The following is a 27,573-nucleotide window of genomic DNA, read 5'->3' on the forward strand; positions in this document are numbered from 1 at the left end:
CTGTCTCATAGGACTGAAACATCAGAGGATGCTGCCATTGTGGAGCCTCACCACATCTGACGGCTGCTCCACGTCAACCCGCCCACAGTGCACATGATCTGTCCTGATGGCTTCAGGACTGTACGCATAAAGCAGCTTTTCTCTTTCTGCCTGTTGAGTTTCACAGTTGAGGGATTTTGCTGACACTCTTTTTCTGTGGCAGAAAAAAAGAAAGAAAGAAACCAAGAGTGCTTTAAACATCTTTGCTGTAGCACACTTCAACATGATGGAAGCATTGTCATCACACGCAGCAAATCACTGACGCTTGAGCTACAGGATGGGAAATCCCTGAGTTTTGCTGTCCACATCAACTTTTCACATTTTCTAAAACATTATCAGTTTTTTACGAGGCTGATGGTGGTTTGTTACCTGCTGTTGGGCTGCTGGCCACATTTTTTATGATGCTCTAAAGTCTGAGTTTGGTGATATTAAATGTCTGAGGGACAGGATGAGTAACTGTCTGGGATTCTGGAGGGTGTATGAAGACATACTATACAGACATATACTCAGGTATGGTTTTACTTCACAAGGGACTGCAGAAAGCTGAGAAGAAAATGTTGCGTCCTACATCTAATGCTGTGGTATGCTTAATTTGGTTCATTAAAAAAAAGTATTTTCATTGGATAGCTGACAGCAGAGAAATGACAGGAAATGAGGGGAGAGAGACAAGTCCAGATTAATGAGTTGTGGGGACCCGAGGGGAAAAATCTCCCCGTTTCTCCCACTCGCTATGCATTTTGCATGCATTATCTAGTAATTATTAAGAGATATCAGAATAAGTTTAAGAACATTATTAAGAAGAATATTAAAAGTCTTCAAACATGATTTTAACTTGGCTTCTTTACAAAACAGGTACATCAAGATTTGGTGATAATGCAGGTGCCATTTCAGGGGCTTCAACATGCTTTATAGTGCGTACAGTATTATCAAAAAGGCTTGTGACTTACCAAATTAACTGGTACACAGTGCATGTGGGACGCTCATGCCCCCTGAGGGCCCTCAGGAAGTTGACTCCTTTGCATGGTTGGTCATCCAGACTTTGGGAAGGACATGTAACAGAGGTCCCCACCAGGTCACCCCTGTTTTATTTAATTCTGATTTTCTATTATAAACGTGGCTCAGGATGAGAAAACTTAGGTCTTAGGTGTTTTACAGTGCATATTATTTATTTGCAGCACACAGTGAATGGATTTGACAGCAAATTCCTCACTGCAGAACGGCCGAAATAGTAGCACATCTTTTAGTTAAAATAAGTAAAACTTCTAAAAGGACACACACCAGTTCATACCTGTGTTAAAAATGGGTAAGATTTAATTCATCAGTCTAACTGTAAGCACCTCTTAGTGTCTCATTTTATGACATACAGTATGTACATAAGCAGAAGTAGCTATTATTACTGCCGTTTCCCAGCATATCCTCAGTTTGCTTTGATAGAAAATACCACAGATAACCTTCTGCATTCACATTTGGGGGGAATTGTAGGGCAGAAAGAGGAATTTCTGGGTTCCTCATCTTATCAAGTAGGAGCGGAGGTCACAGAGTCCTTCACTTCCCATATTACAGTATATTCACTCTCTGTTTGACCTGCTGCTCATCAAACTAATGAGTGGGAACATAAGAGGAGCTTGGTATCGCTCCATCTAGCTTGAGATTTAGCTTTGATGTGAAAAGGTCATCTGGGGGAAGGGTTTTTTTTTTTTTTTAAGTCCGGTATGTGGGAGGAAGGGCTATAGGTTCCACACAGCATAGTTTCAAGACTGAACCATCATTTTTGACTGAGAGTAGAGCAACAAACTAAGCATGGAGATGTGATGAGAACAGACCATCAAAGCACAGCAGCCTTCCTCTTCCGTATTTGAGCTAGTCGCCAAGCGTGAGATCACTTTAAGCTGCATTTAAATCACTTTGGCTTGTTACTAGGCTACAGAAGGGTACATTTTACCCTGCCAATCAAAGTGTGTAGAGTTCATCTGCAGATACCGTTGCTGCTATTGTACAGTCTGCCTCACTTTATCACACATGGAAGGAAATGTAAGCACGAGAGCCAGGAAGACACTTCCAAAGCCATCGCGCAATCACGCAGGTATCACATCCCCTTAAGTTGACAATCATGCAACTGTTGTTATATTTAGCCTTCATTTGAATTCCTAAATCTGGAGCAGGATGAGAAATGACATCTGAACAATTCTCATCCATACAAGAGGAAGGAGGTGAAAGATTGAACGACTGAAAGGGTCAGACACTGTTGGACACCACCTTCAAACTCACACCCATTAAAAAACAATTCTTCGCCTCACGCCCACTCCCTCCGCGAGCACAAAAATCATCTCTGACCCACTGCTGGATCTCAGCTCAAGAAACACCCACAGATGAACCTTTCAGCTTTCCACAATGAAACATCGGCCTTAATCTGCATTTCAGAGGAGGAGTTCATGCATCATGGGAATTTCCTGAGAACTGTTCAAGATCACCATGCAGGCTTAATCAAGGGATGACATCATGGATTAAAGACGCATTAATGTAACCAGTTATGGCCTGTTTGATTCAATTTAACAGATTAAAATTAGTCTTAATCAGCTGCTGAATAGAAAAAAATGTAAACGGAAAGAAATTAGGGCTGTGTTAGACACCTTGGGCGCAGATCTCAGTGTGTGGACTCTTTTCATTTGACAATCACAAACTTAATTTGTGCTACCATGAGCTATAATTCACTTGCCAGATTTGTCACCAGGGACAGATTTTCCTAGAGTTTCCAGCGGCAAATATGTTTTATCAGTCCCTTATTGATCCCCCAGTTAGCACACACAGAGAGACCAGAGGCCACCATGGTTTTAGGTTTTCCGCATGCTGAGATTTTCACTTAATTTGAGGCAATTATTATTTTTGTGTGCTCTTTGAAGGGGATATATATGTGTAAATTCACACACAAATGAGACATGTGGTGGACATCACATGTGAAAAAGGTGAACAGTTTTAACAATCAACAATAATTAATTTTCTGTCAGTCAGTTAATCGGTTAATTGACTAATTATGTCAACTGCACTACTGTTCAGTTAATTTATACATGCACAACTCATTTGAGATAGCAGTAAAAAGAGCTATTTATTTCTTCTAGTAGGACATAGGAGAAGAAGCAGAAAGTGGCATTAAAAGAAGAGTCTCAAGTAAAGTATAACTACCTCAAATTTATACTCAAGTACAGTAAATATACTTAGTTACATTGCACTACTGCTGTTTTTTCTTGGCCTTAATCAAGAAAAGAATGCCATAAGCAACCCAGTGGAAACAGTTAATTAATTAGGTCATAGGTTAAATGTTGCCAAAACAGGGGAGCAATCATTTTCCTGTGATGGGTTTTATATTAAAGATCTTAATCAAGAAATTCAATTTAATGCAGCACATTAGCCGTAAACGCTTCCTTTGTTTCCAGGGTAATCAGGCTAATTTACTTTTTTTTTTTTCCTCCCCATCGGCTACGGGAAAGAGGGGGCGGGGTTTCAATTAAAATCCCCTCTGCTATTGGCTGAGAGCTGAGGCGCACGTGCTCCTTCTCTACGCCTGCTGCCTGGGAGTTTTAGAGCCGCACAACAAGCTCGAGCCTCAGTAGCAACAACGTCCGGAGAGCCGCTGTCCTCCAACGGTCCAGTCCTCCCTTTAACTAACGAACTAAAGCCAACGCTCGGCTGACAGAAACAGCAGCCATGAAGGAGCAGATAAGTTTTCTCCTGTGGCTGCAACTTTTCACAGCTTGCCTGGTGTTCGGGGTGAACGGTAAGTTGCCTTTTTGTGTTTGTTTACAGTTCAAACCGCCGCCGTTAGCGTCCTCGGACCGTTGCTGCTGAGAGTTGCCCTTTCCGTTGAGTTGTACTATAAAGTTTCTCCCTTCCTTTCCGCGTCCTTTTCGCTCCTTTCAGACTCACTCAGTGGAAATGTGCTCAGTGGTCGTCGGTGTGTTTTACCCGCTAGTTCAGCGTGTTTGGTAATGTGATGGTTGAATCTCAGCCTGGCACGAGCGGGGCACCGTCACTTCGTCGCCAAAGTAACGGAGCAGCGGGCATTTGTAGGTGGACAAGTTCAAGCGATCCTTGAATGAGCTGACAGGACGCGTGGGAATGTGAGAAGTGAGACAGTGTTTGGCTCTGAAGCTGCGAGATGAGACAGTTGCATGGTCACAGTTTTAGGAATCAAAATAATAATAATTTGGAATTGATCATCATCTGCGCGTTTTTCAGGTTTTGTAGGCCAGGTGCTCATGTCAGGATGTGTGTTATAGAAATACCACCTCAGGACATTATTTGTGCAGAGTGCCCCTCTTAAGGAGAATGACACATACAGGCTGGCTTTTATACTTGTCCAGTGTTAACCTCATGCCGTGGGCGCTTGGCTTTGTTTGCATTTCCATGCATCAAACACATTTAGGCCGATGGACAAAGGATGAAATGGCCTGATTCTCCCGCCTTCATTTTCTGCTCACAGATCAGGGAGAAGGCATCAACTGTCACACAAGCATGTTTTCCTTGGTGTGATGTTGTATTTTCCAAATGTTCCTTTTTCCATTAAGCACTTTTTACACATTGGAAAAGGGCAGAATTCATAACTTGGGTTGGTGCTGTGTGAAAGACAGACTGTGTATTTTTTTGTCAGAAGAAACATTTGGACTTTTTTGAGCTGACAAACAGTCCAATGTTTGACATTTCCTCCATCAGGGATCAAAGTGTTGTATAAAATAAGTTAACTTAAGCAAGTGGTTGATCATGTTATGTAAGATGTGTGATTAAAGTAATCCTGACATGGGCTCAGAATTATTTTACTGAACCTGAATGTCACACCGAATCTGCTTATGAAACATTTTTACATGATTTGCGTTAGAAACATTGCCCTTGTTAACCCTCTACAGTTGGCAAGACCAAAATATTGCATTTCCCTGCATGCTTCATTTCGAGTCATGCCTGCAGATGCAAACATGTGACTTCATCAGGGGACATCAGATTTGGAGATTTACAGATAAATAACGTGGAACCAGGTGACAAACACATTTTTTTTTACAAAGCATGGTGGGAAAAATAGATGACTGCCACCCAAAAACTATTCTGCTCAACTTAGATTTGGACCATAGACCTGCGTGCAAACACAGGCTGCAGAATTTCCCTTGCTGTAATCTTACATGAATGTTTGATGCGCTTATTTTCAAAACCTTTTTGTTTGAATTGAAGTCGAAAAATGCACGTGGCCTGAAGAGAAGCGCACATCCCAACATGTTTGTTCCTCGATGCTCAGGGATGGGACAGCCGTGGAGAATAGGTGTGGTTGTACTGACCGCAACGTTGAGTCACTTTTCCGGATGCAGCTGCCAATACAGACATGCCAGTGAACTTCCACCCACAACAGCGCTCAATAAGACCTTTCCACACTGTCAGGGAGCTGGGGGGGAGGTGGGACTTGTTGCTGCTGTGTCATGCAAAATGTTTACGGGGCAGAATAAGAGCTGAGGGGAGAGGTTTTTCCCCCTGTGTTTTACCTCATTAGCCTCAATTCAGCAGGTTGTAGCTCACTTGTCCAGTCTGTCTGCTGCTGAGGGGAGAGAAGTGGAAAATGGCGCTCTGTGTCAGGGCTGAGCCAGTCTTTTCTCACAACAAGACCACTTAGGGCAACGGAGTGAACCAGGGCTAAATATAGCCAGAAGCTGGGCCAATGGCATGGCAGGAGTGTGTGTATGTGTGTTATTTGTGCAAGTAGGCAGGTGCATGTTAACACTTTTCAGTGCTTTTAATTGCCAGTATTGTTGTTGTTATTGGGCTTACTTAACCAGGAATTTAATTTCCTGTACATTTGATTGATGTTGCACTGCAGCAGTCAAATCATGCAGTGACTTTTATTTAGGGTCGTGTAACAGAGGATTTGTACTTTGTAAAGTCCTCATGCCCTTTTCTTTTGCTGATACTGCTTCTTCTGACTAATAAAGTTTCTCTTGTTACCACCTTAAAAAATTCATTATTCAGGATTTCAATACAGATTATTAAAGGACTGGCTTCCCTGAAAGAGCAATAATCTGGAAAACACATTTCGAAAATGCTAAAATTTGGGATAAAGTTAGATTGTTGAATATTGGTGCAATATAATCTGGAATTGGATACTATACTATGACATCAAAACCCCATGACACCGAATCCAAGAGTGGAGAAGAGCTGAAAAAATTCAGTCAGAAGGAAATGAATTATTAACCATTCTGATAATCAATTAAATGTTTCAGTCATTTCTCAAACAGTGAGGCCAAGCTTATCGCAGACATAGCAAGATGTTTAAACAAGTCACGTTGGGCTCTAGGAAATCATAATTTTTCATTATTTCTGACATTTAATGGACAAAACAATTAATCAAGAAAAAAGGAGATTATTGATAATGAAAATAGGGGTTAGTTACAGTGTCTGATTGAGTACCTATACACTGAGTACCCTGAGTGTCAGTAAGTTTTTGAGTGTGTGTGTGTGTGTGTGTGTTTGTTCCATTGTTAAATCTAGCTCTTACCATCTGCCTGTACTGGGTCTTCCCTTCAGGCTGATGTCTTCTTCAGCACTGATGACTTTATTAGTACTTTTCCCACCAAATCCCTCAGGACAGGATGGGCTCCCTTTCCTCCCATTTCAATTTTGAATAGCCTCCTTAATCAATGTTTCATTGCAATATGGAGTATCTTCTAATTTGGGCCGCTTTATTAGTGTCTGTCGCCCCACTTTCCAATCTGCCATGTTGAATATTTTACTCGCTGTCATGTGAGGTGAACACTGAGCCAAGGACAAAATCGGCGGTACTGAATCCACAAATATTTGTTTACACAAAATCATTGTGTTTGTATTATCAGAGAAAATTGGCAACCTGAGGAGAGTATTGATCCAGTATAGACAGCAGGTACTGCTGCTGTGTTACTATTCCAGGCTCTTTTTCAGTTACAGTACTTCAGAGAAAGGCTTGTTGTTTTGTTGATGGTGCGTGACGAGTGTGTGTATTTTTAGTGGCTGGCCCGTGTTTTTTATTTTTTTGGAGCCGCAGCAGATGGCTGTGTTGCTGGAGTAGCACGTGTGGATTACAGAAAGCTCACCTGCAGCTGGAGTCCTGCTGATCTTAATATTGGGAGAAGTGGTCATTTAAGGACTTGGGTAGGCCTGGTCTTGATAAATCTACTTCCCGTTACTCCTCCTTAAGTGTGCAGCACCCAGTAGTGCAGTTTGGCAGTGGCAGGTCATTAGACCTGATGAGCAGTCTACAGGTCTCAAGCCTTCTTATTATGCTTCAGCACATATTTAACAGTTTTAACAAGGACTGGATGTGTGTGTGTGTGTGTGTGTGTGTGTGTGTGTGTGTGTGTGTGTGTGTGTGAGTCCGTGAGTCCCTTTGACTTTCTGGAACACTGAGTTCCCACACTTGCCTGCCAGCCTATACGCTTCAGCATGCCAGTGTGTGCGTGACAGAGCGGAGGGCAGAGTGTTTACTGTTGTCAGGCCGCAGGATACTCCAGATATGAGCACTGACGTAACCACACACACATGCGCACAAACACACACACACAAACATATATAATGTGTGTAATGTATTATGATCGCCTGCTCATTTATGTCAGTTTTATCCAAAGCGCTGTTTTATCTCCATAACCAGTCACTGTTTCTCTAGTATGAGCTGCAGCGAGTGTCCTCAAAGAGTCCACCCCCACTCTTTGTCCTCGAATGGCTCTGCTGTCTTCAGTCTCAGCCTTGGCGCAGAGCCCTTAAATGACTTCCTCGACCAAGGCTTACCATGCAGTCCTGAGGTGTTTCACTGCGTTGTTGTGACGTCTGCTTAGCCCTGTCAAAGGGTTACCTTTCCTTTTTGTCCGTTCGCCCTGGCTCTGATACGGTCAGAGAGTAAGTGTGTTAACTCAGATCACTGGTTGATCCTCTCAGTAGCAGCCAAATAACTCGTAGTGGCTCATTATTCCGTGAAGTGCCTACAGGAAACATGTGCATGTGTTGTGCTGCTTCTCATTTGTTTAAAAGAAGTAAACACAAGACTTGGTAGGTCAGTCATGCCAAACCCCGCCACTTGCAGCCAAATACCAACCACGGCAATCATTTAAGGTATGAGCCTGGTTTTCTCAAAGCTTTCATAGCCAAGTTGCAAGTGGTAAAATCTCTGTATGGAGGTAACAACATGTCAGTGTTTAGGTCATATTGGCAGAGCTGTAGGCACATCAAGTAGTATCACACCATAACAGCTAATACTAATGAGATACTAAAAGTACCTAAATTCAGTGTGATAAGACTTTATTTTAGGATGATGCTGCAGTTGTGTCCTTCCATCTTAGGCTTAAGTTTTTGCAGAATCACATACATCTTCTTGTTAGTAGGTCTCATTGGGGACTGAATCATTATGCCATTCTGGCTCTAACTGCTTTGTGTTTTTGGTGTGGTATTTGAAGCCCATTCTTGGGCTGAGGCATCATGGGAAAGGCACAGACCATGACTCATAAGGAGTGAGAAAAGCACAATGCCCTGTGGAAATGGCTTGTCCTGCCAAACATAACTCCACATACCTTCCTAATCTGTCACTGTGGTTGGGACAAAGTGGGGCACCGTGCTGGGTGCTTTAAGCACTGGTGTCATTTTGACAAATGTATTAAATGTGTTTTTCTGCAATCTTAAATGCTGCTAAATCGATGTATGTGGTTGTACCCTCAGATGACTCATATCTTTGGTATATCACACTGTGCTGGAGAGACTATCAGTGTGTTTATATAATGAAAACAACAGATATGATGTTTGCAGGTCCACACCCACATTAACCAAAATATCAAGACAACATTAACATGCTCAGGCTTGTTTTAATTGAGGTTCTTGTGATAAAGGGATTTAGGATTCACTGTCAGCAGCGACATGCAGCCTGAGTTGTTACAGAGGTTAGTGAGACCTCTGGACAAACAGGACCTGAAGTTCGGGGGCCATACTTGTATTTTTGGACAATGGATTACTTTGGTTATTTAAAAAAAAAAAAAAAGCATCTCTGACTTACATCAATAGGTACCTAGTCTTGCAGATAAATAGAATAATTCTCTGCAAGGCTAGATATCACTCGAAGTTGGTGTGGAAATATATATATATATATATATCTATATCTATATCTATATCTATATTTTTCTTTTAACATGAGCCCCCTTTGAATTGTGGTGTGTCAGTTTGAGTTGCTGAAACTGAAACTAAGCCCGTTCTTCAGCAGTGTTTTCTCAGTAACCTAAACTGAAACTACAGCCACAGATTTTGCTCGTAAAATAAACTCATGCTTATCTGAAACTGTATTTGTTGTTTTGCTGGTCGTGAAGATCGCGGGGAAGTCTCTGTTTCCTCTGAAACAGCAGCTTACAGTTGATGTGGGGTGGAAATCACACAATACGAAACTGCACTTTCTTCAGTTGGCTGAATTCCGAGCATTTGTTTGTTTTGAGTGTGTCCCGTCACTCTTTTGCAAATCAAAATTAGTTAAAGTCCATCGTATTACTGTGTAGAGTTGTGAATAGCGTAAAAATACTCTTCTTCATTCCTGCGTAATGTTATACAGATGTCTTTTTTACAGAAAGTGGCATCGTTTCGGGGATTTTTAAGGAGGCTCTGGTGGTTTGACCACTGTCTCTTGGCTGACCACCTTGACTAATACATCACAAATTTCATTTCGTCAGTGAACCCAAGCAAGCTTCATGTTAAATTACCCCTCAGACAGGGCAGACCACAAGTTATGTTTACAGAGACAGTTAAATGGATCTGGCTGTCTCTCTTATCTTGGGATTTTATTTCAAGTTCATCAGTTAGATTGTTCCATTGAAATATTCTTGGAAGGTCATTTTATTTCCTGGAGGGAGCTGCCTGCCAATGTAGGGAGGGAGGTTGTGTTCCTTCCCAAAGATAAACAAACAGTAAATTTGGATAAGGATGTGTTGGCGGTGCCAGCCCAGCCTGTTGCCTAAAAGTCCCATGAGATGTGAAAGCATGTGAAGGCCATGACACTGGATAGAGCACTGATAAGACTGGACATCCATGGGAAGTGCGGTTCAGTGGATCAACAGCCAAACAGGATGCTGGCGAAGTGGATCTCTTTCTTTCTCGTTCTCCTTTCTCTCTAAGTGAAGAGGATGCAAATCTACCCTCCATCTCCTCAATTGCTAATGGATACTAAATTGAGACCAGATTTTGCGCAGCAGTGTGGGGTAGAAAGATGGAGAGGGCACAGAGATGCACAGGAAGTCAGAAGTCTCTTCAAAATGCCATTTTCAGCCGTGGCCTTGTGGCCTCTGTGAATTACACCCTGGGCAGGACTAAAACGCCACTTTCTTTTATTATAGAAGTCTAAAAAAAATATTTATCTACTCCCACGAGTCTACTTTATTTGAGGTGGGAAGAGGTCCGCTGCTGAATCTCTGAAAAAACGGGGTCAGAGATCCTTTTTAGCCCGTATGGCAGACACTGTGGTACCACAACCACCAATTTGACACTTGGGGTCCAACCTCAGTTTCCTAAACAATTATCCAAATGATAAGTCTTAGCCTGGAAATGTCTTCCCTGTCTTCATGGGTGTTAAAAGACTCCAAATTATTTACTTCCTCATTATTCAAAGTGTCAAAATAGGGTATAATTGAAAAGTTCTCTCCCAAAATGCTATGTGCTGTGCCTATATTCAGAAAAATGTAATTACTGGTTCATTGTTCTGTTGCATACCAGATGCTAAAATTAATTTAGACAGGAACTAGGTTATCTCACTCATGTATCGTACTTAATTTCCAATTTTTGGCATTCAGGATTTTGTAAGCAGTGCAGTCATAGTTTCCTTTTGGAATAAAACTCTCTCTGACTGTAAATCTTAGCTCATTCAGTCCTCATGCTTTTGAAAACCGCTACACGCCTCTTTTTCCCCCACCCACTGCGAGCTGACATGATTTCCCTCGTGCCCAGAGAGCTGCCAGATTGTCAGGTTCAGGCCAGGCAGCAGTGATGCCGGTGGAAGCATCCAGTGTTTGTGTTGTGTTTACAGTGTAGTGATGGCTTACTCAGCTGTTCAGACCATCACATCCGACCAGCAGCAGGCTGTTTACTCTTTATTCAGCAGCACAACACTGGAATGGAATGAAGAAACCTAATAATGGGAGGAAACCTAATTTCAGCTAATGCTCTCTCAGAACGTGTTGTACTCTTTCTTATTGAAAACTTCAACTGGCAGATACATAAACATTTTTTTAACGCTTAAAAACTGCACAAGGAACAAAATGTTCTAAACACAGTATAAACATGCATAATGCCAACACTACTCACAAATCACAACTGCCAAGCATCTGATCCTCCTCTTCCTGTCCTGAAATATGAGCCTGGGAATATCAGATGTTTGACGGGAAATGCTGAGCTGTCAGGCATTTCTGAATGTGAAATGAAGCGCGCAAACCACAGCTGGATCAAACCAGATTCACAACCAGTTTTATAATATGCCCTTCTTTGACAGTATTTCTCTCTTGGTGGTGTTTTGTTTGACACACTCCAGCTTTCACTGAAAGCAGCCAAAATGGAGTGAACTTTGCCTTTGTTGAAAGCTCTGCTGATATTATCTCACATGTCCTTCTGAACCATCCCCCACTCATCTTCTCATGTAAGAGCAAGATGTTGACCAAAACACTGAAGATTTCTCTGAATGAGAAAAAATGTTGCTCATCGAGTTTTGTGTACTGTGGTGGTCACCTTGTCACTCTCTCTCCCTCTCTCTCCAGGTGATTACTGCAAGGTGAACGTGTGCAGTAATGGTGGAACCTGTGTGACCGGGGCAGGAGCTCCATTCATCTGTATCTGCCCTGATGGCTTCACTGGAGAAACCTGCAATGAGACTGAGACTGGTAAGCCCGGTTTCTGAGGTCGAAGTGACCCTCAGATCTGAAGGGTTTTTCTTTTCGCTGCTGAGACAAGGACTGATCACTTACTGGTGCTTAGATTTGTTGAAGCTCTAAAGCTCAATAGTGAGTCAAATGCTGAACTCAGAGATTAATTGCATTTTCTGACATTTACATTTACTAATCCGATTCCTGAAGAGAACTAATACTGCTCAACCTCTGTTAAACTCTGTCCTCCCTCTCCTGCGTTTTTCTTCTCGTCCAAAAGGTCCCTGCAACCCCAACCCGTGCAAGAACGATGCCATCTGCGAGGTGACTGGTCAAACCCGCCGAGGTGACGTCTTCAGCGAGTACGTCTGCAAGTGCCAGCCGGGCTTCGACGGAGTCCACTGCCAGAACAGTAAGTCTGTGCTCCCTCTTCAGTAGCGTCATCAGGATTATATCAACAGCTCTTCAACAACTGTCAGTGTTTCATGTAGAGTTGTGTTATAAATGAGTGATCAGGGCTAAGAGTCTAGTTCTGACACAATTACTTTTATTGTTTGTATTTTTGGTATGGCCAGGTGAGAAGTTTTCAGTGTATTTACATTTCCATACGCACCACTGTAGTGTCATAAATACATGGAAAGGCCGTCTATGAGTGGGCACTGAAAGAATCTCACAACAACACTGCAAAACATCTCGTTCAGTGGGCATATCTTAGGTGCCGTCTCATACCGATTAAACATTTCCTCGGGCGGTTTTATTTTTACTAAAATTGTAATTAAGATTGTCCGATGAGGTATTGAAAACACGATTGTTAATCACAGTCATTAGTCTTGCGTCCGCACTGCTTTCACCTACGGCAGCACAATAAATTCACCCATATCAGCAACACTAAGTCTCAGTGTTGCTGATATGCTCCTTATTTTACCGACTGTAGATATAATTTGCTATACAACTATTTGGCAAGTCTAGTGAGGTCCCTGTTTATCCACCCAACCTGACACACTAACATGCAGACAGCTGCTGTGGGTGCTGGCCACCAGACAGACAGCTGTCGTCCTTATGGGAGCTTCATTCACACGTCACTCAGACCAGGTTGGTTCAACCAGGGTCAGCCTAAGAGAGGGAAGCAACGGTGGGAACATGTGCTGCGCTCCTCCAACTGCCTGCAGCCCTGCACTCAGACAGATGGCTACTGTTTGCGTGAGAAGGCAGCAGAATAACAGTGGCCAGGAGTGATTTAGCAGGGATCAAGTGGGACTGTTAGGAAAAGATTATCTGTATTTTGTGTTTGATCATATATGCCTTTTTATCCTAGGTGTCCAAGGGGCAGATTTAATTTCTCCAAAAGGTAACTGTGGAAATGGGAGAGAACTATGTCTGTGTGTTTCTCTTTTTTTCCACTATGGTCTCTTTTCCTACTTGGACCAGGTGGTCTCTCTTCTCTCGGCTGCATGCGGAGGCTGAGGAATTCAACAGCACACATACACACACACATACACACACACACACACACACACACACACACACACACACACAAACAATATGAACATACATACACACATACTCACAGACAGGGAATTGCTGAGTTCAGCACAATCTTGCCTTGTTTCAGAGTCAAGGCTTGTAGCTGAACCGGCAGTGAGTTTATCTTGGCGTTGGATGCACCGCCTTTTTATCAGTTCACCCACCCCCGACAGGAAGATGTCCTTTCATACTAAAAGATTTGTTGTTCAGCTCCCTCATGCCTCAAACCTCAGTGGAGCTATACATACACTATGCCTTCTGAGCCAGTTCACTTACTTCAAAGTTACTATCTATTTTAATTTAGAATTCCCCAACCCATATTTATGCTTCATACATTCTCATTTGACTTTGAAGAAATACAGCCAAGTGTTTGTTGTTTGTATTTTCTTTTACCCCTGAGAGCCACAAATCACAGCTCATCAAAATCCATACATTCACAAGATCTTTGGCTGGCACTTTAAGCTCAGCTGTCAGAGTAAGAGCCCTCTGCAGAGAAGGCAGTTACACTAATTAGATAATGCCTCAAGGATAATGATGAGGGGAATTTATTTGACCATGCTGGTTTAAGAGAAGCCCCCTGAGGACTGCTGGGTCAGGGAGGTGCCCCTCCATTCACAGCTACTGATGACTGTGTTGTGACAGTTTAAGTGCTCTCTAATTTGTACGTGTGTGTGTGGGCAAGTAGTGAGGCTCATGGCAGCCGACTCCTATGGTTTGTGTGAAACAGAGAAGGAGCCGGGCTGCAGAAGAACCAGTGACTGTGGTGAGCCCGGGCAGCTGTAGCATACTTAAACACTTAACCAGCATCCTCACACTCTCTTCATATATGAAAATGCACATCGAGACAGGCATTTTGGTGCAGAAATTGATTTAAAAAAACAAAACAAAAAAATAAATGCCACCGCCGCCCTTTTACTGGTCAGCTGTGAGGGTGTGAGGGAGCGTGTGATTGGAGGATGAACTGGTTTTTGATCAGAAAGCAGACAAACACAGAGCCTGATAAGAAGGTGTTGGAAAGCTGGAGCCAGGTGTAGAAGAGTGTGTTTTTCTCACACAAACACTGCGAGGACTATAAATAGGAAAACTCAACAGTAAAGAAGTGGAAGGTGGAGAAGTTAATAGAGGGTGGAAAACCGCACCATCCTCTCCTTTGAGGCCTACTGTCAGTCATGGAAAGGAAGTCAAAAACAAAGGTTTTTTTTATCAAAATATAGTTACGATGTACTTTGCTGCTGAATAAATTTCTCCTTCAAGGACTAAAATTCCTCTGAGAAACAGATCAAGAGAGCAAGAAAATCTCCACTGGAAAAAGCTTAATCACGTGTGCGCTGCTCATCCCACATGAACAACCACACACAGCTCATGATCTCATATACAGACTGTTTAGCATACACATACACACACGGTTCATCCCTCGTGCCAGCCTAGCCAACAGAAAGTGGCGGTCCACGCTGAGCGCTCGCAACGTCAGCGCTGTTACTGTTGCCGGGCGGAAAAGTGAACGTGGAGGCGGAACGGTGAATTAAGTCTGCCCTCCTGACAATGTCACAGTCACTACTCAGGTCTGACTGCAGCACTTCTGACTGTCCTGTCAAATTGGCCTAAAAGCCTTTATGGGTTGCAGTTAAGGAGAGTGTGTGTGTGTGTGTGTGTGTGTGTGTGTGTGTGTGTGTGTGTGTGTGTGTGTGTGTGTGTTTGCCTGTGTCTGTCTGTGTCTATGGGGGAGCACAAGTAAGGAGATGCAGAGAAAGAGAGGGACGTCTAGCTGTTCACTTCACTTTGGGCCACAGCAGATGGATGGAAACAGTGAGGGAAGGAGTGTTTCTCTTGCTTCTCTAAATCCCAGATTTTCAGAACAGATTAAGGTAGTTATTTGCTTCTTGGAAGTCGCTGAAGGGGGCGTGTTTGCTTTTTCAGTTGTTTTGGGAGAATTTTCAGCTCCTCCCAGGATGTGGTAGTGTGGGCAGACTGGGCTCGATGCCCCCTGTGCAGCACAGTGTGTATGATATATATGTATATGCGTGTTTGCGTGTGTGTGTGTCTTGGTGCCGTCATGGATCTGTGTCTGCCTGGCATGCATATCCTGGTTTACTATTGTCTGCACTAAACAAGTGAGTTTGTCCTGTTAAGTCTCCAAAGCTGCTTACCTCGGAACCCAACATGATCTTAAGTAACAGAAGCCGTCATGAGGTGTTTTGACAGATGAGAAACGTTCACAGGTAAACATGAGCGTGCGAACAGCAACAGATTTGTGAGGGCTTGAATAATAATTAACTACAGAGGGTGCTCTTACAAATATGAAGACAGTACAGCTGACACGACAGAACTCTGCAGTTTTTTTCAAGTGTGGAATCTGAAATTATGTGTGTTGATAAACAGTCAGTTATTGAGCCCTGCTGTCAAGTTGGTTTATGAAGACTTGTTCAATTTTGAATTATGAATTTCAAGATTTGCTAAACCAGCAAATTCTGTAAAAAAACTGCACATTTTTATTCAAAATAAGCTTTTTTTTAATCAACATGCTGGTGTTCACTCGTAGATTTCAGCGCTGCACATTCACATCTGTAACTCAGCAGTTTTTGGGTTGAGCACTTTGCTTGAGATCCTTCAGAAAATATAACAACCATATTTATGTATTTACGTTGCCACAATGTGGTAAACTCTCCATGTTCAGCATGGGAATCCCATTGTGTAGCACTTCCAAGACGCCCTTTCTGTAATTTAAGCCACAAGGACATGAAGTCATGACTCAGTCAGAGAAATAAAGTGTCATCAAACTGACAAAGATGTTCTTGAAACTCCCTCTGTATATTTGTTAGAAAGAAAAATCTAGCATACATGTTACCTTAGAAAATATAGATTCTGAGTTAAAGTGAGCGGATCTTACAGTAATAAATAAACACACAGTTCAAGCTGCACAAGTGTAACAGTATAGATATTTAAAATGCTGCAGACATGGCTGTTTGAGGAACCACGGCTGTCATTTACCAGTGCACAGGATCCAAAGTCACCGTGCCTTGATCTATTCACAGTGAGCACTTAGAAACGCAGCTTTAAATGCTATGCTCTGTAAATACGCTTCATGACATCAGAAGTTTCATCTCAGAGCGCCGCATCCCTCCAGCAGAGACTCACTTCCTGGAGGAGATCCGATTCAAAGCTATTCTGGGTGCTGCTGGCACTCCCTGGGGTACTGCAGCCAGTCCACACAGCAAATTACACATCTGGAAACCTCTCTGCCTTTTTTTATTTGATAATGCCATTGTGGTTTTATCTGGTCAGCATGGTAGACACCCCCCCATGGCAACCACCATGGCAACTGTGAGAGTAATGATTAAAAATATGTAATTTCCTTATTTCATGTTGTCATTGGTTGAAGGAAAAGACTAACTTTTCTTCTCTGCAACAGTCTCATTGTAAATGTTGTGTCTAAAAGATGGAAGGTTCATAGCAATTACACCATAATTTAGTATTTTTGTACAGTGTTGGACATCCTGTTTGTGGGGACAAAGGACAACTGTCCTTAGTTTCACTCCTCACACAGTTGCTGCTCTTTGACTTTCTGTGTAAACATCACAGATGGGTTAATTTCAGGACTTTGTTTGAGTACCTTGTGGGCTGGGGCCTCACACCGCGAGGTCTGGAGAATCGATCATCTAGCACCGTCCGCTCTTCTTGCACAGCAACACAAAAGCAAGGTTGAGCCGTCAGATGCAGACTCACACAGTTTTTTAGGCCCAAATCCTGCAGGCTGCAGCACACATCCTGGACGTGGATAGCTTTGCTGATCACCATGTGCGCTGCCAGCTGACCTTGGCTTTGCATCGATTAGGGTCGGGTTTCAAACAAGCTGCATGAGATTAGTATTGGTTTTCGCTTCATGCTGGGACAGATATTGACGCTCTAAATATTGTGGTAGTGTGCTGTTTCTGTTACAAGCTATGGAGTTTATTGGATACAGGCCATTGAGTGGTGGTGTGTCTTGCACATGCTCTGCCCCCCCAAAATCTGTCTGTACAAACAGTGTGCTGATAGCAGGAGCTGCTCGGTATAGAATAACAGATCACATTGTTTTTCTTGAGTGACAGTTTACAACATTCTTACCCTGAAGCATCTCGATGGTCATTTCACGGTTCCAGTTAATCAGAGTACCACGTGTGTACATTTCAGACATTCGTAGCTCTGGAAATTATCAAACAAACAAACAAGCCTCTGTAGTTGTGGTGCATCCACCTGTTCCTCTACCTGTCTCTGTGATGCAATGTGCTCCTCAGGCTCCTCCCTCAGCTGCTCCCCCTCTGGTTGTCACATTACAGGATTAGACCCCGGAGCAGACCAGGTTGTATGGTCCTCCTGGTGCCCAATCCTCTTACTGGAGAGCCAGCAGCTGACGCACGTCAGGCCCAGAGTTTCAGTCAGTCTGTCATCAATTACTGATCTAGGCCTCTGGGTTGTTTGGTGTGTCTTCTCTGACATTGCAGAGGGATCTCGGTCTGTTTGTCACAAGGTGAGGAACACATGTTGATACCCTGACATCATGGAGCATGTCAGCATTTTGTCCTGTCAGCCTCTTAAAGTTAGCAATGCTTTAGAAACCTACTTAATGTGCTTCTATTTGTGCCCCATGCAGCGAATAAATGAATCTTTTCATCCATCTTCATGAAATAGCTGTCTGTTTTTAATGAAACTGTCTACAAGAGTAACCTTTGATCACTTCTAGTTGATGATGCAACTTAACTGTATGTATCCAAAACTGACCAAACCAGATAGGTACTACACATTCTGTGACAGTGTTTTTATTTTACTCTTAGTATCCTCATGTCGAATACTGTAGCCTAAAATAAAAAACTTAAATATATCAACAGTTCCAGATACAGACAGAGGTAGCTGCTCCTTATTGTTGTAAGATAGTAATTTGATCAGAGCTTATTTACAAAGTGTAGAGAGCTTGATGATTACATTTTTCAGCCGCAGCTGCTGCTAGAAATAGTCTGTTTTATGTGATTTTGTATAAGCTCCCAGAGCCAGAAGTGACATGACTGTGGACCTCGTTATCCAGAGTTTGTGGATGCACATTTCACTGTATTCCTCCTGTGACTGTGTGAATATGAACGTTTGGACACGGAGCTATTTATGGAGAGAGCATGTGGGTAGGGAGATGCTGCCGTGTGTGTTTGTTGGATAGAAACAAAACATCGGTGTGCCTCGGTTGTTTGCGTGCATTTTCTTCCATAATAACAGCCACTGAGGATTAAAGCACCAGAGACTCACTGAAATCCCCCTTTTGGTTTGCCGTCTTCTATACAACCAGCTAAATTTGTGCCTTGCTCCTTGTGTCTGTGGTCAATACAGAGCGCGTTCAAAGCTGGTTTAGTCACACTGACAGTTATGTGGGTGAGAGATGAAAAGGAGTTTGAGTTGACTCCTGTTTCATTCTGCTGATTCGTTTTCCTCTCCCTGATTCACATAACACACTCTGAGCTGGACCGATAGTGTTGGTAGGGGCGCCATCAAGAGGCAATGCAGAGAATTACAAGGCAGTTAAGCATACATTGCACTTAAATGGCCCTGAATGATACTTGACTCTTCTTTGACAGCATGTAAGGAGCTTAGGACTTTTTGTGAAGCTCACCTTCACCCTCACTTAGCTTAACACATTAATTCTGGGGACTTTCCCATCGTATACTTCACACCATGACGACACGAGCTCCTGGTACAGCTGGTTTACTGGTGCCAGGCATTTTGACCAAGTCTACATCTACTGTCCAATGACAAGAAACAAGCTCCTCTCTTGAGCCTTCTCTCTGCTGCACCTCCAGTGCTGTTGGCATGGCTTCAACTAACCTCAGTGTGAAGCAGCTGAAGAAATGTCAAACCCTGTCTATTAAGCATGATGTGATCTTCACTCACACCTCTGACTGTGATCTGCTTCCAGACTGGCTGATTACAGTTGACCAGTAAGCTGTTCATGTTTGACTACAGTCATTGACGGTGTGGTTTATTTCTCCATAGATGTGAATGACTGCGCCGGCCAGCCATGCGAGAACGGTGGCTCCTGTAGGGACCTGGAGGGAGATTTCAAATGCCACTGCCCGTCTCCTTATGTGGGCAAACACTGCCAACTGCGTAAGTGCGATCAGCCAATGCTCAAAAATACATCATGTTACCAATTACTGTCACCTGAAAGTACAACTAATTTTACTGGATATAAAATATGTGTGTTTCACATATTCAGGTAAGCACACATGTACATACAGGCACAATGAACCGACATGTAATGGTGCACTATTGCCAGTTAAATAGATATACATATATTAATTGAAAGAAGTACAACTGAAGGAAGACATTCATTTTAATTGGATTGAGAAGGCAGCCAAGCTGCTACACTTTAGAATGATCAATAGGCAGCATTAAGAGAGCCTGCCAAATGAGGAATCAATACTTGATTCAGTTAAGCTGATTCAAAGCTCTGCATCCTTAATGACTTCATAGTTTACACAGCTCAGTGAAGGTAGAGTACACGCAGGAGTTATGGCTGAGTGTCTATGAGGCCAGACATTTCTCTTCGTTCTGTGTATGCATATTCTTCTCTTCGGTCTGAATTTAAATACAGCAGTGGAATTTCAGGTTGTTGCAAGTATGGTGTAGCTAGCAAATGTAGATAATTTCTGAACAGTGTGAGCACTAAGCCATGCAAAGCTTTAGTCAGGTTTCTGAAGGTTATTGAATGCCAAATTCACATCAGGGCCACAGTGGGAAATCTTACTCTGACGTCAGAATCTGCCCCCCACGTCTCCCCTACAGGCTGTATTTCTCTGCTCGGTCTGGAGGGAGGGGGCATCGCTGAGTCCCAGATCTCATCCTCATCAGTCCGTTACAGCATGCTGGGCCTGCAGCGCTGGGGACCTGAGCTCGTTCGCCTTCACAACAAGGGCCTGGTCAACGCCTGGAGCGCTGCTGCACATGACAAGAACCCATGGATAGAGGTGAGGCGTGTGGACTGACCTAGGGAGAAACTGTACGAGTGCATAGTGTCGCCTGCCTTGATTGTATGTCACTTGATTCTTTAGGTGAACTTTCAGATAGAAGTTCTATCCGAACAAGAAACTTAATTTGCTAATGTTGGCTCTCTTTCCATAATTTTAGATCAACATGCAACGAAAGATGCGCTTTACAGGCATCGTGACGCAGGGTGCCAGTCGCATGGGGACAGCCGAGTTCATCAAGGCCTTCAAGGTGGCCTCCAGCCTGGATGGCAAGACCTACACCTTGTACAGAACAGAAGGAGAGAGGAAGGACCATGTAAGGAGACACAGCACCGCTCAGAAAAGTTTCAGTTGAATTGTCATGTTTAGAATACATGAATCTTACAAACTGCTCATCAATATCGCTCATCGGCTCAAATGAGAAATGATCAGTACACTTGACGCAGTTTGCTGGTTCCTCATTTCTTTGCAGGTATTTGTTGGAAACGTGGACAACGATGGTACCAAGACCAACCTGTTTGACCCCCCAATCATTGCCCAGTACATCCGCATTATACCTGTGGTGTGTCGCAAGGCCTGCACCCTGCGCATGGAGCTGGTGGGCTGTGAGCTCAACGGTAAACTCACACAGACAGCATGCCGCACACACATGCTGCATGTACATCCACACTCTGAGTGTGTGCAGTGGGCTGATGTTTATTAGTGACGGAAACAAGATTTTCACGTCTGAAGTCATTCAAACTCCAGGTGGGAAAAATTGGCCAGTCTCTTTTTAAGCCAGCGTTAAGCGCCCATGTTTCCTCACTAATTGCTTTCAGCCATCGACACTCCCTGATTGATCACATTTCAAAAGATATTACTCAGAGGGCTGCAATACTTGGTAACTTTGAGCGCAGATGTGTGTTTATGAAAACCATATTTTACCAAAGTAATACTGGCAAGCATACTACACACTAGATGCTAATGATTCAGACACTGAATTGGTCATATTCATCATTTAAAACTGTCACCTCAGCAGGAAAATGTAACACTTGGTTCTTCTAAGTCTTCTGTATTGCAACACATTTCTGTTCATCTTGCTGTTCCTTTCATGTAAAGCCAGTGTGGTTCTTTGGAACCGGCTGGCTTCTTTCCACTGTTGACTATTCGTCTCTCTCGATGTCGTCTCATTAATCAGATCAGTGTCTGTTCTTCTGCCATCCGTCACGCTTCCCAGTTTGTGCATGTTTCCAAAACTGCTTTACTGTTTTGTTTTCCGTCACCTGTCAGTCTGACAGCCAGCATGCATGAGTTCATTTCACACACTTCTCAAAGTACGTTTGCTTAAAGGCAAAATCCTCATAATGAAATATTGCAAGGAGAGTTTGTTTCCTGAAGGTTGAACTCAAGTGATTCCACTCCGTTGAGTGAGTCAACTGAGGTGTAAAATGATGTTATGAAAATGAGAACGGGTGTTGCATAAGCAGCTACAGGATGCTGGACAGCGCGGCTGAATGCTGAACATTTTTCATGCATCTTTGACCCTCTGTTCATCTGTCCTGCATGCCCAGCTGCTTCCCTAACCCACACTCTTTAGAAAGTCTGTTTCAGCCTTTATAGATTGAACATTTGGCTCCACAAGTTTGTTTCTGCTCACATTCTGCTCGCGGAGGATCACTGTATAAATTAATAATGTGGGTGTGATCAACTTGAACCACAGATGGTAGAAACAAATAAGCCACTGTTAGATTCCACCATGTGTGCTCAGCTCAGCTTTAAGCTGCTCGTTTATGGTTTCACCTGTTTGCCACATCTCTGTCCACTGCATCTGCTGCTCGCACCCTCGACGCCGTCGTCATCTCTGGGCGTCTGTTTGCTGCTTCACATCACTGGCTGGCCTGGGCCGCTTCCTGTCCGTCCCCTGTCTATCATACTTTCTTTCTCTCTCTTTCCATTCCTCCTTTTTTCTGTCTCTTCCTCCGTCTCTCTGCCTGGTCTCACCTCCACAGTGTATTCAAACACTTCAGGTTGCTCAGAGCCGATGGGCATGAAGTCCCGGTTGGTGTCTAACCGCCAGATCACGGCCTCCAGCACCTTCCGCACCTGGGGCATCGAGGCCTTCACCTGGCACCCCTACTACGCCCGGCTGGACAAACAGGGCAAGACCAACGCCTGGACCGCCGCCACCAACAACCGATCTGAGTGGCTGCAGGTAGGAGAGGAGGACAGAGCTGCACGTTGTTGTTGTTTTTTTTTTTGTTTTCTTATTGCTGTGTTTTCTAAAGCAAAGCTGTTTCTTTGTCGTCAGGTGGACCTGGAGTCTCCCAAAAAGGTCACAGGAATCATCACGCAGGGGGCCAAAGACTTTGGCTCCATCCAATTTGTCACAGCCTTCAAAGTGGCTCACAGCGATGACGGACAGTCCTGGACCATCGTGAAGGACGAGACCACAAGGACAGACAAGGTCAGTCCAGCTGTGGCCAGAAAACATGCTCTTAAATGTGGAGGGAGAAAATTTAAAAACTGACTTCATCCCTGTGGAAATTAAAAACAAAAATACAGCAACAGGAATTAAACAGAAGTGTTACGAGACCACGTGAGAGACATTATTGAGATAATTAGACAGACAAATACACACCTGATAGGAAAAAAACTCTGAGAGAAAAGAACATGTACTTCTAATAATAATAATAATAATGATATCTGATACTAAATAAGAAAATGTGGGTTTGGATTTTGTGAAAAAAGTAAAGGATGCAGGTTTTTAACAGAGGGTTTTTTATTTGTGTGGTCTTTGTGTGGAAACAAGAAAAGAGTAACAGCTAAACTTGCATCTGACGTACTCGTCTACGCGCCTGGAACCAATTATGTCGATGCTGGATTCGATTAGTTTCCTGCACTCATTCATAATGCATCCAAAATCTATTCACCTGACAGATGTGCAGCAAGTACAGCCAAACGAAGTCATCAAGTCTAGGATGGAACCGACAGTTTTCACTGATGAAACATAAATAATTGAAGTTGGGTTTATGATCTGAGTCTCTTTCATGGGATAATGTTTGCATTTGTTTCTAAGGTTCATGTTAAATGATTTTTCCTGGTGCCAGTGTCCAGTTCGCTGTTGGTTTTCTGCTTCTCACTGCTTTTCCTCAGTAAATTTGGCTTCTATCCCTCTTTCATTGTGCCAGAGAGTGCTTCCATATATGTATGCTCATTGTTTCCCTTTGTTAATGTTATTGTAGGAAAACTAATCCCAAAGCAGCAGTTGATTTTAAGCCATGTTGTTTTTAACTGTGCTTTAATCATGACAAAAAAAGTTTCAAAAAAATCTTAAATATGATTAAGTATATGCAATATGTGTGACAGATAGTTGAGGAAAACAAGACTGGCCTGAACTCCAAAGACACCAGTATTTTTATTGGTTGAGAAAACAAGCAGCATGAAAAGTCTTTTACTGTCTGGACTGTTGAGACTCACAGCAGCTGTGATCTGTGTTGTTTTGATTGGCTGCTGTTCTCTGTCCAGATCTTCCCAGGCAACAGCGACAACAACGTTCACAAAAAGAACATCTTCGAGCCCCCGTTCTACGGGCGGTATGTGCGCATCCTGCCATGGGAGTGGCACGAGCGCATCACCCTGCGAATCGAGCTTCTCGGCTGTGACGAGTAGCGCCGCCCTGGAGCCGCCTCCCCTCTCCTCCTCCTTTCTCTACCTCCTCCCCCCTTTCCCTCCTCGTCTTCCCTGCCTCACCTCTCCCTCCTGAGCCACACCTGCACTGCCTTGCTCTCAGCCCTAGGGGGCAGCAAACACCAGAGTAGCACACCACCACCCCAACCCTGGCCGGTTGCAGGTGGGAGATGTTACCCTTTACCACTGTTATCAGGGCCCTGATTGAGTTTAGCTCACTGTGTCCCCTCTTTGTTCATTTCCTGAACTGACCACTCCTCTTTTCCACCTGAACCAAATCTGTGATCATTTCAGGAAACGACTTTATATCGTCTTTGTTACTGAGCAGAGCTGGGGTCAGATTTTTATTCCACCTACCAGCTAAATCAAAGGTGGTAACTCCCCCTCGTCCCTGTGTCAGAGGTCAGGGGTAACAGGACTGCTGCTGTATCAGTTGGTGCTGCCGAGACTCTGATCCTAGATCAGTTCTACCTGGAACATTGAACCTCCAAGACCCACGGCTGGTGATGTACATAAGCTCCACGTAACAGCTTGCACTCGTCCCATAACCCAACACTTCACCTCGGCTCAAGACACACCGAATATATACTGTCTTCAGAGGATGTATTGACACTTATGGTTGGTTATTTCTCTTCACCAGAAAGTGAAGAAAATCTGATTAATATGGGCAAGTAACCTTTGTCTTTACATATGGAAAGAAACATGCTTGTCGCTCTTTAGAGGAAAAAAATAGCAAGTTTAAAACCAATTTACGAGCAAATTTGCCATATTTTTGTCTTTGTTGAGCAGAAAGAAGAGACTCGAAGGTGTCCCACTGTGTGCCCTTCAGTTTTCCCTGTGTTTCTCTGCAGTGGTTTAAAATCCTTAGTTCATGTTTCCTACGGTTCATTTCTTTGAACTGAACATCCAAGGTGTAAATATAGTATTCACTCTGGTAAAACGTATACGTGTAGCAGCCGATAACAGAAGAGAAAACATCCCAATATTTACAGTATACAGACCTTCATTTCTACTGAACATGTGTATGAAAGCGTATTCAAACTCCATCTATTTCTGTTTGAGGCCAGTCTCATTTAGAGGCCAAATCAGTGTAGAGTCATCAACTAATTTTGTGCCAACTCCCTCTTAGATATTTGTTTCTGTGGGTTCATAAAAATATAGCGTACGGTGCACTGACGCAGACACACACAATGAACCGTTAATCAAACACATCAGATCTCTGACTGGGACATAATCAGTCAATGAAGCATTACAGCCAAACAGATGTGATGTCAGAGCCAGAGGAGACGCCCTCATGGACAGACAGGATGTTAGAGACACGGGACAAAAACAGTTTGAGATCATCGGCGAGTGAAAGAGAGGAGACGCTCTCGAGGAAATGAACGATAGCTGCTGACTGAGATTCACACACTGCTGCTGCTGCCGGTGAGACGTTCAGCCAAAAACAGGACGACAGTGATTTCACATCTCTTCGTTTTTAGTCATGTGACACTGTCATCCCAGTGTTCAGATGTTAGTGGCTGCTGCAGCAGATGTGTATTACGTTTGATGACATGGCTCAGCTAAAAAAATCTGTCTGTTTACGATCAGTTTAGAATCAGTGGACTGTTGAGATTTTTCAGGTCACTTCAGATCGATGCATGGAGTGACTACACTGATAGTATTAAATCAATAACAATCCAATAATTGCGTTACTAATTGGCTAGCATGATAAACTGAGAGATTAACAGTAGCATAGAGGCTGCAAGTGAAAGCTTTGTGATGGATGTGATGGTCTCAGGTCAAAGCAGATCTGTCACTGTGTACAGGAAACGCTCACTCCGCTGTGCTTCTAGCTGTGTTCACACTGCTTCACTTTTTTTCTATGGCACTTTGATGTTTGTGTTTTGACATTTGAAATATCCAAAAACCAAAAAGAAAAACAAACAAAAAAAAAACAGAATTGTGCATTGAAGAACAAACAGTAAACATGTTCATTACTACACGTAGAGTACAAAGAAAAAAGGAAATAAACTCGCAGTTCGGTTTCTTTGTTGGATTAAACTGAGCTTTGAAAGTCGTTTTTCTAGTATTAATACACAGTACATCTGTCCATATTAGTAGATGTTAATGTTTGCTGCAGACCATCTATTTTAGGGTCCAACATTACGCCTCCAGTTGAAAGCTGAGGCCGCGCTGATAAGACCGCGAGAGAGAAACCAAATTAAAGCTGATTTTTACGGTTCCACTGGACATGTGACACGACCCGCCGTATCATCTGCTTCTGCTGCCCCCGTCACAGTATTCTAAACCTTTCCACCCCATGAATTATGAATTATGGGCTTGTGCAATATTATACTGTGTTAGTTTTGATAACAATGAATATTAATTCAAGATCCTTAAAAAATGCATGAGGGGATAGCAGTGCCGCTGAGAGGTCGAGGATGGATGTTGGTGTCAAACACTGTACAATATTTATTATTGTCGCAGACGGTCCCATGAGCAGTCACCCCGTCACCCACGTCTGCATGCATTTTACTGACTCGTGTTACTCAGTTTAAGTTCAGCCGATTTGAATTGATTGGTGACCTAGCTTCATTTTTTTTTCCAGGTGTTCATCAACATTCAAAGTATTGTAGATATCTCGTTTCCCCGCCGTTCAGATTTTCTATGATTGATCGAAAAAATTGATGACATTGATGTGTTTTTTGGTATTATATGAGTTCATTTCTTGCTATACTGACTGTTGACCTCATAGAATTTAAACTGGATTTGAAGGTGTTGTTTTTTTTTTTATTCCAGTATTGTGTTTCTAAGAGGATTCCTTTTATGTTTGGCCTTTGTATCTAAAAATTAAGAATAAATAAGGAATGAAAAAACTGATGTTTTAATGGACTCTAAATGGCTCGAATAGCACAGCAGTCGTCTGCACCTCTATGTGTCTCCCTGGATGGAATATTCAGGTTCTATTATTAATCATATGGTGAATTAATTGGAGCTGTTTTCCATTTAAAAAGGTGGAAGATCAAAAGACCAAAAGCACTGAGGGTCGTTTTGCCTGTTTAGCATTTAAACACCCCAGGGGCCTAATCTCTCTTTATACCACCACACAATCTTCCAAAGGTATCTCCACCCGAGGAGTCTCCTTCTCGGGCTCATTACAGCCTCTGAAGGTCACACTTAAGTGGTGAAATCCCTCTGTAAGGTCTGAACCACCCAGTCATAAGATAATGCATCCATACTGTGACACTGGGGGTTAAACTCTGGAGGAAACGCTTTGTAAAGTTATTATTTGCAGTGTTTCAGCACAGCAGTAATACAGCAGTAATATAGCTGTTGTACCAGCAGATTACGTCACTTTTTGTGCTCTATTAGCAAACGCCAGCTAATTACCATAAGACAACAGTTGTCAGATGATCTCATGGAGTTACCACCGGCCCTCCCCAGCAGACCAGCTGTTTCTCCCTCTGGAGTTGCCTGCAGTTGAAGTGTTGAGGACCTAA

At 43.1% G+C, this 27,573-nt stretch overlaps 1 protein-coding gene across 4 annotated transcripts; it reads left to right on the top strand.

Annotated features, from left to right (window-relative positions):
- The first annotated feature begins 3,622 nt into the window (after window positions 1-3,622).
- mfge8b (milk fat globule EGF and factor V/VIII domain containing b) lies at window positions 3,623-26,770 on the top strand. Of its 4 annotated transcripts, none has more exons than XM_076733234.1 (11): window positions 3,623-3,811; window positions 11,811-11,933; window positions 12,196-12,327; window positions 13,231-13,263; window positions 19,452-19,565; window positions 20,244-20,425; window positions 20,586-20,741; window positions 20,898-21,042; window positions 22,414-22,616; window positions 22,713-22,868; window positions 23,930-26,770. In XM_076733234.1, exons 1-11 carry the CDS (start codon window positions 3,742-3,744, stop codon window positions 24,071-24,073), a joined length of 1,458 nt encoding a protein of 485 aa, XP_076589349.1. In that variant the 5' UTR covers window positions 3,623-3,741; the 3' UTR covers window positions 24,074-26,770. The 4 variants fall into 4 exon arrangements, with proteins under 4 accessions (XP_076589349.1, XP_076589351.1, XP_076589352.1 ...); XM_076733236.1 differs by having other exon boundaries at window positions 22,432-22,616; XM_076733237.1 differs by lacking the exon at window positions 13,231-13,263.
- Window positions 26,771-27,573: the final 803 nt, after the last annotated feature.

This window comes from Chaetodon auriga, chromosome 6 (assembly GCF_051107435.1).
Source record: "Chaetodon auriga isolate fChaAug3 chromosome 6, fChaAug3.hap1, whole genome shotgun sequence".
Taxonomy (NCBI): Eukaryota; Metazoa; Chordata; class Actinopteri; order Chaetodontiformes; family Chaetodontidae; genus Chaetodon; species Chaetodon auriga.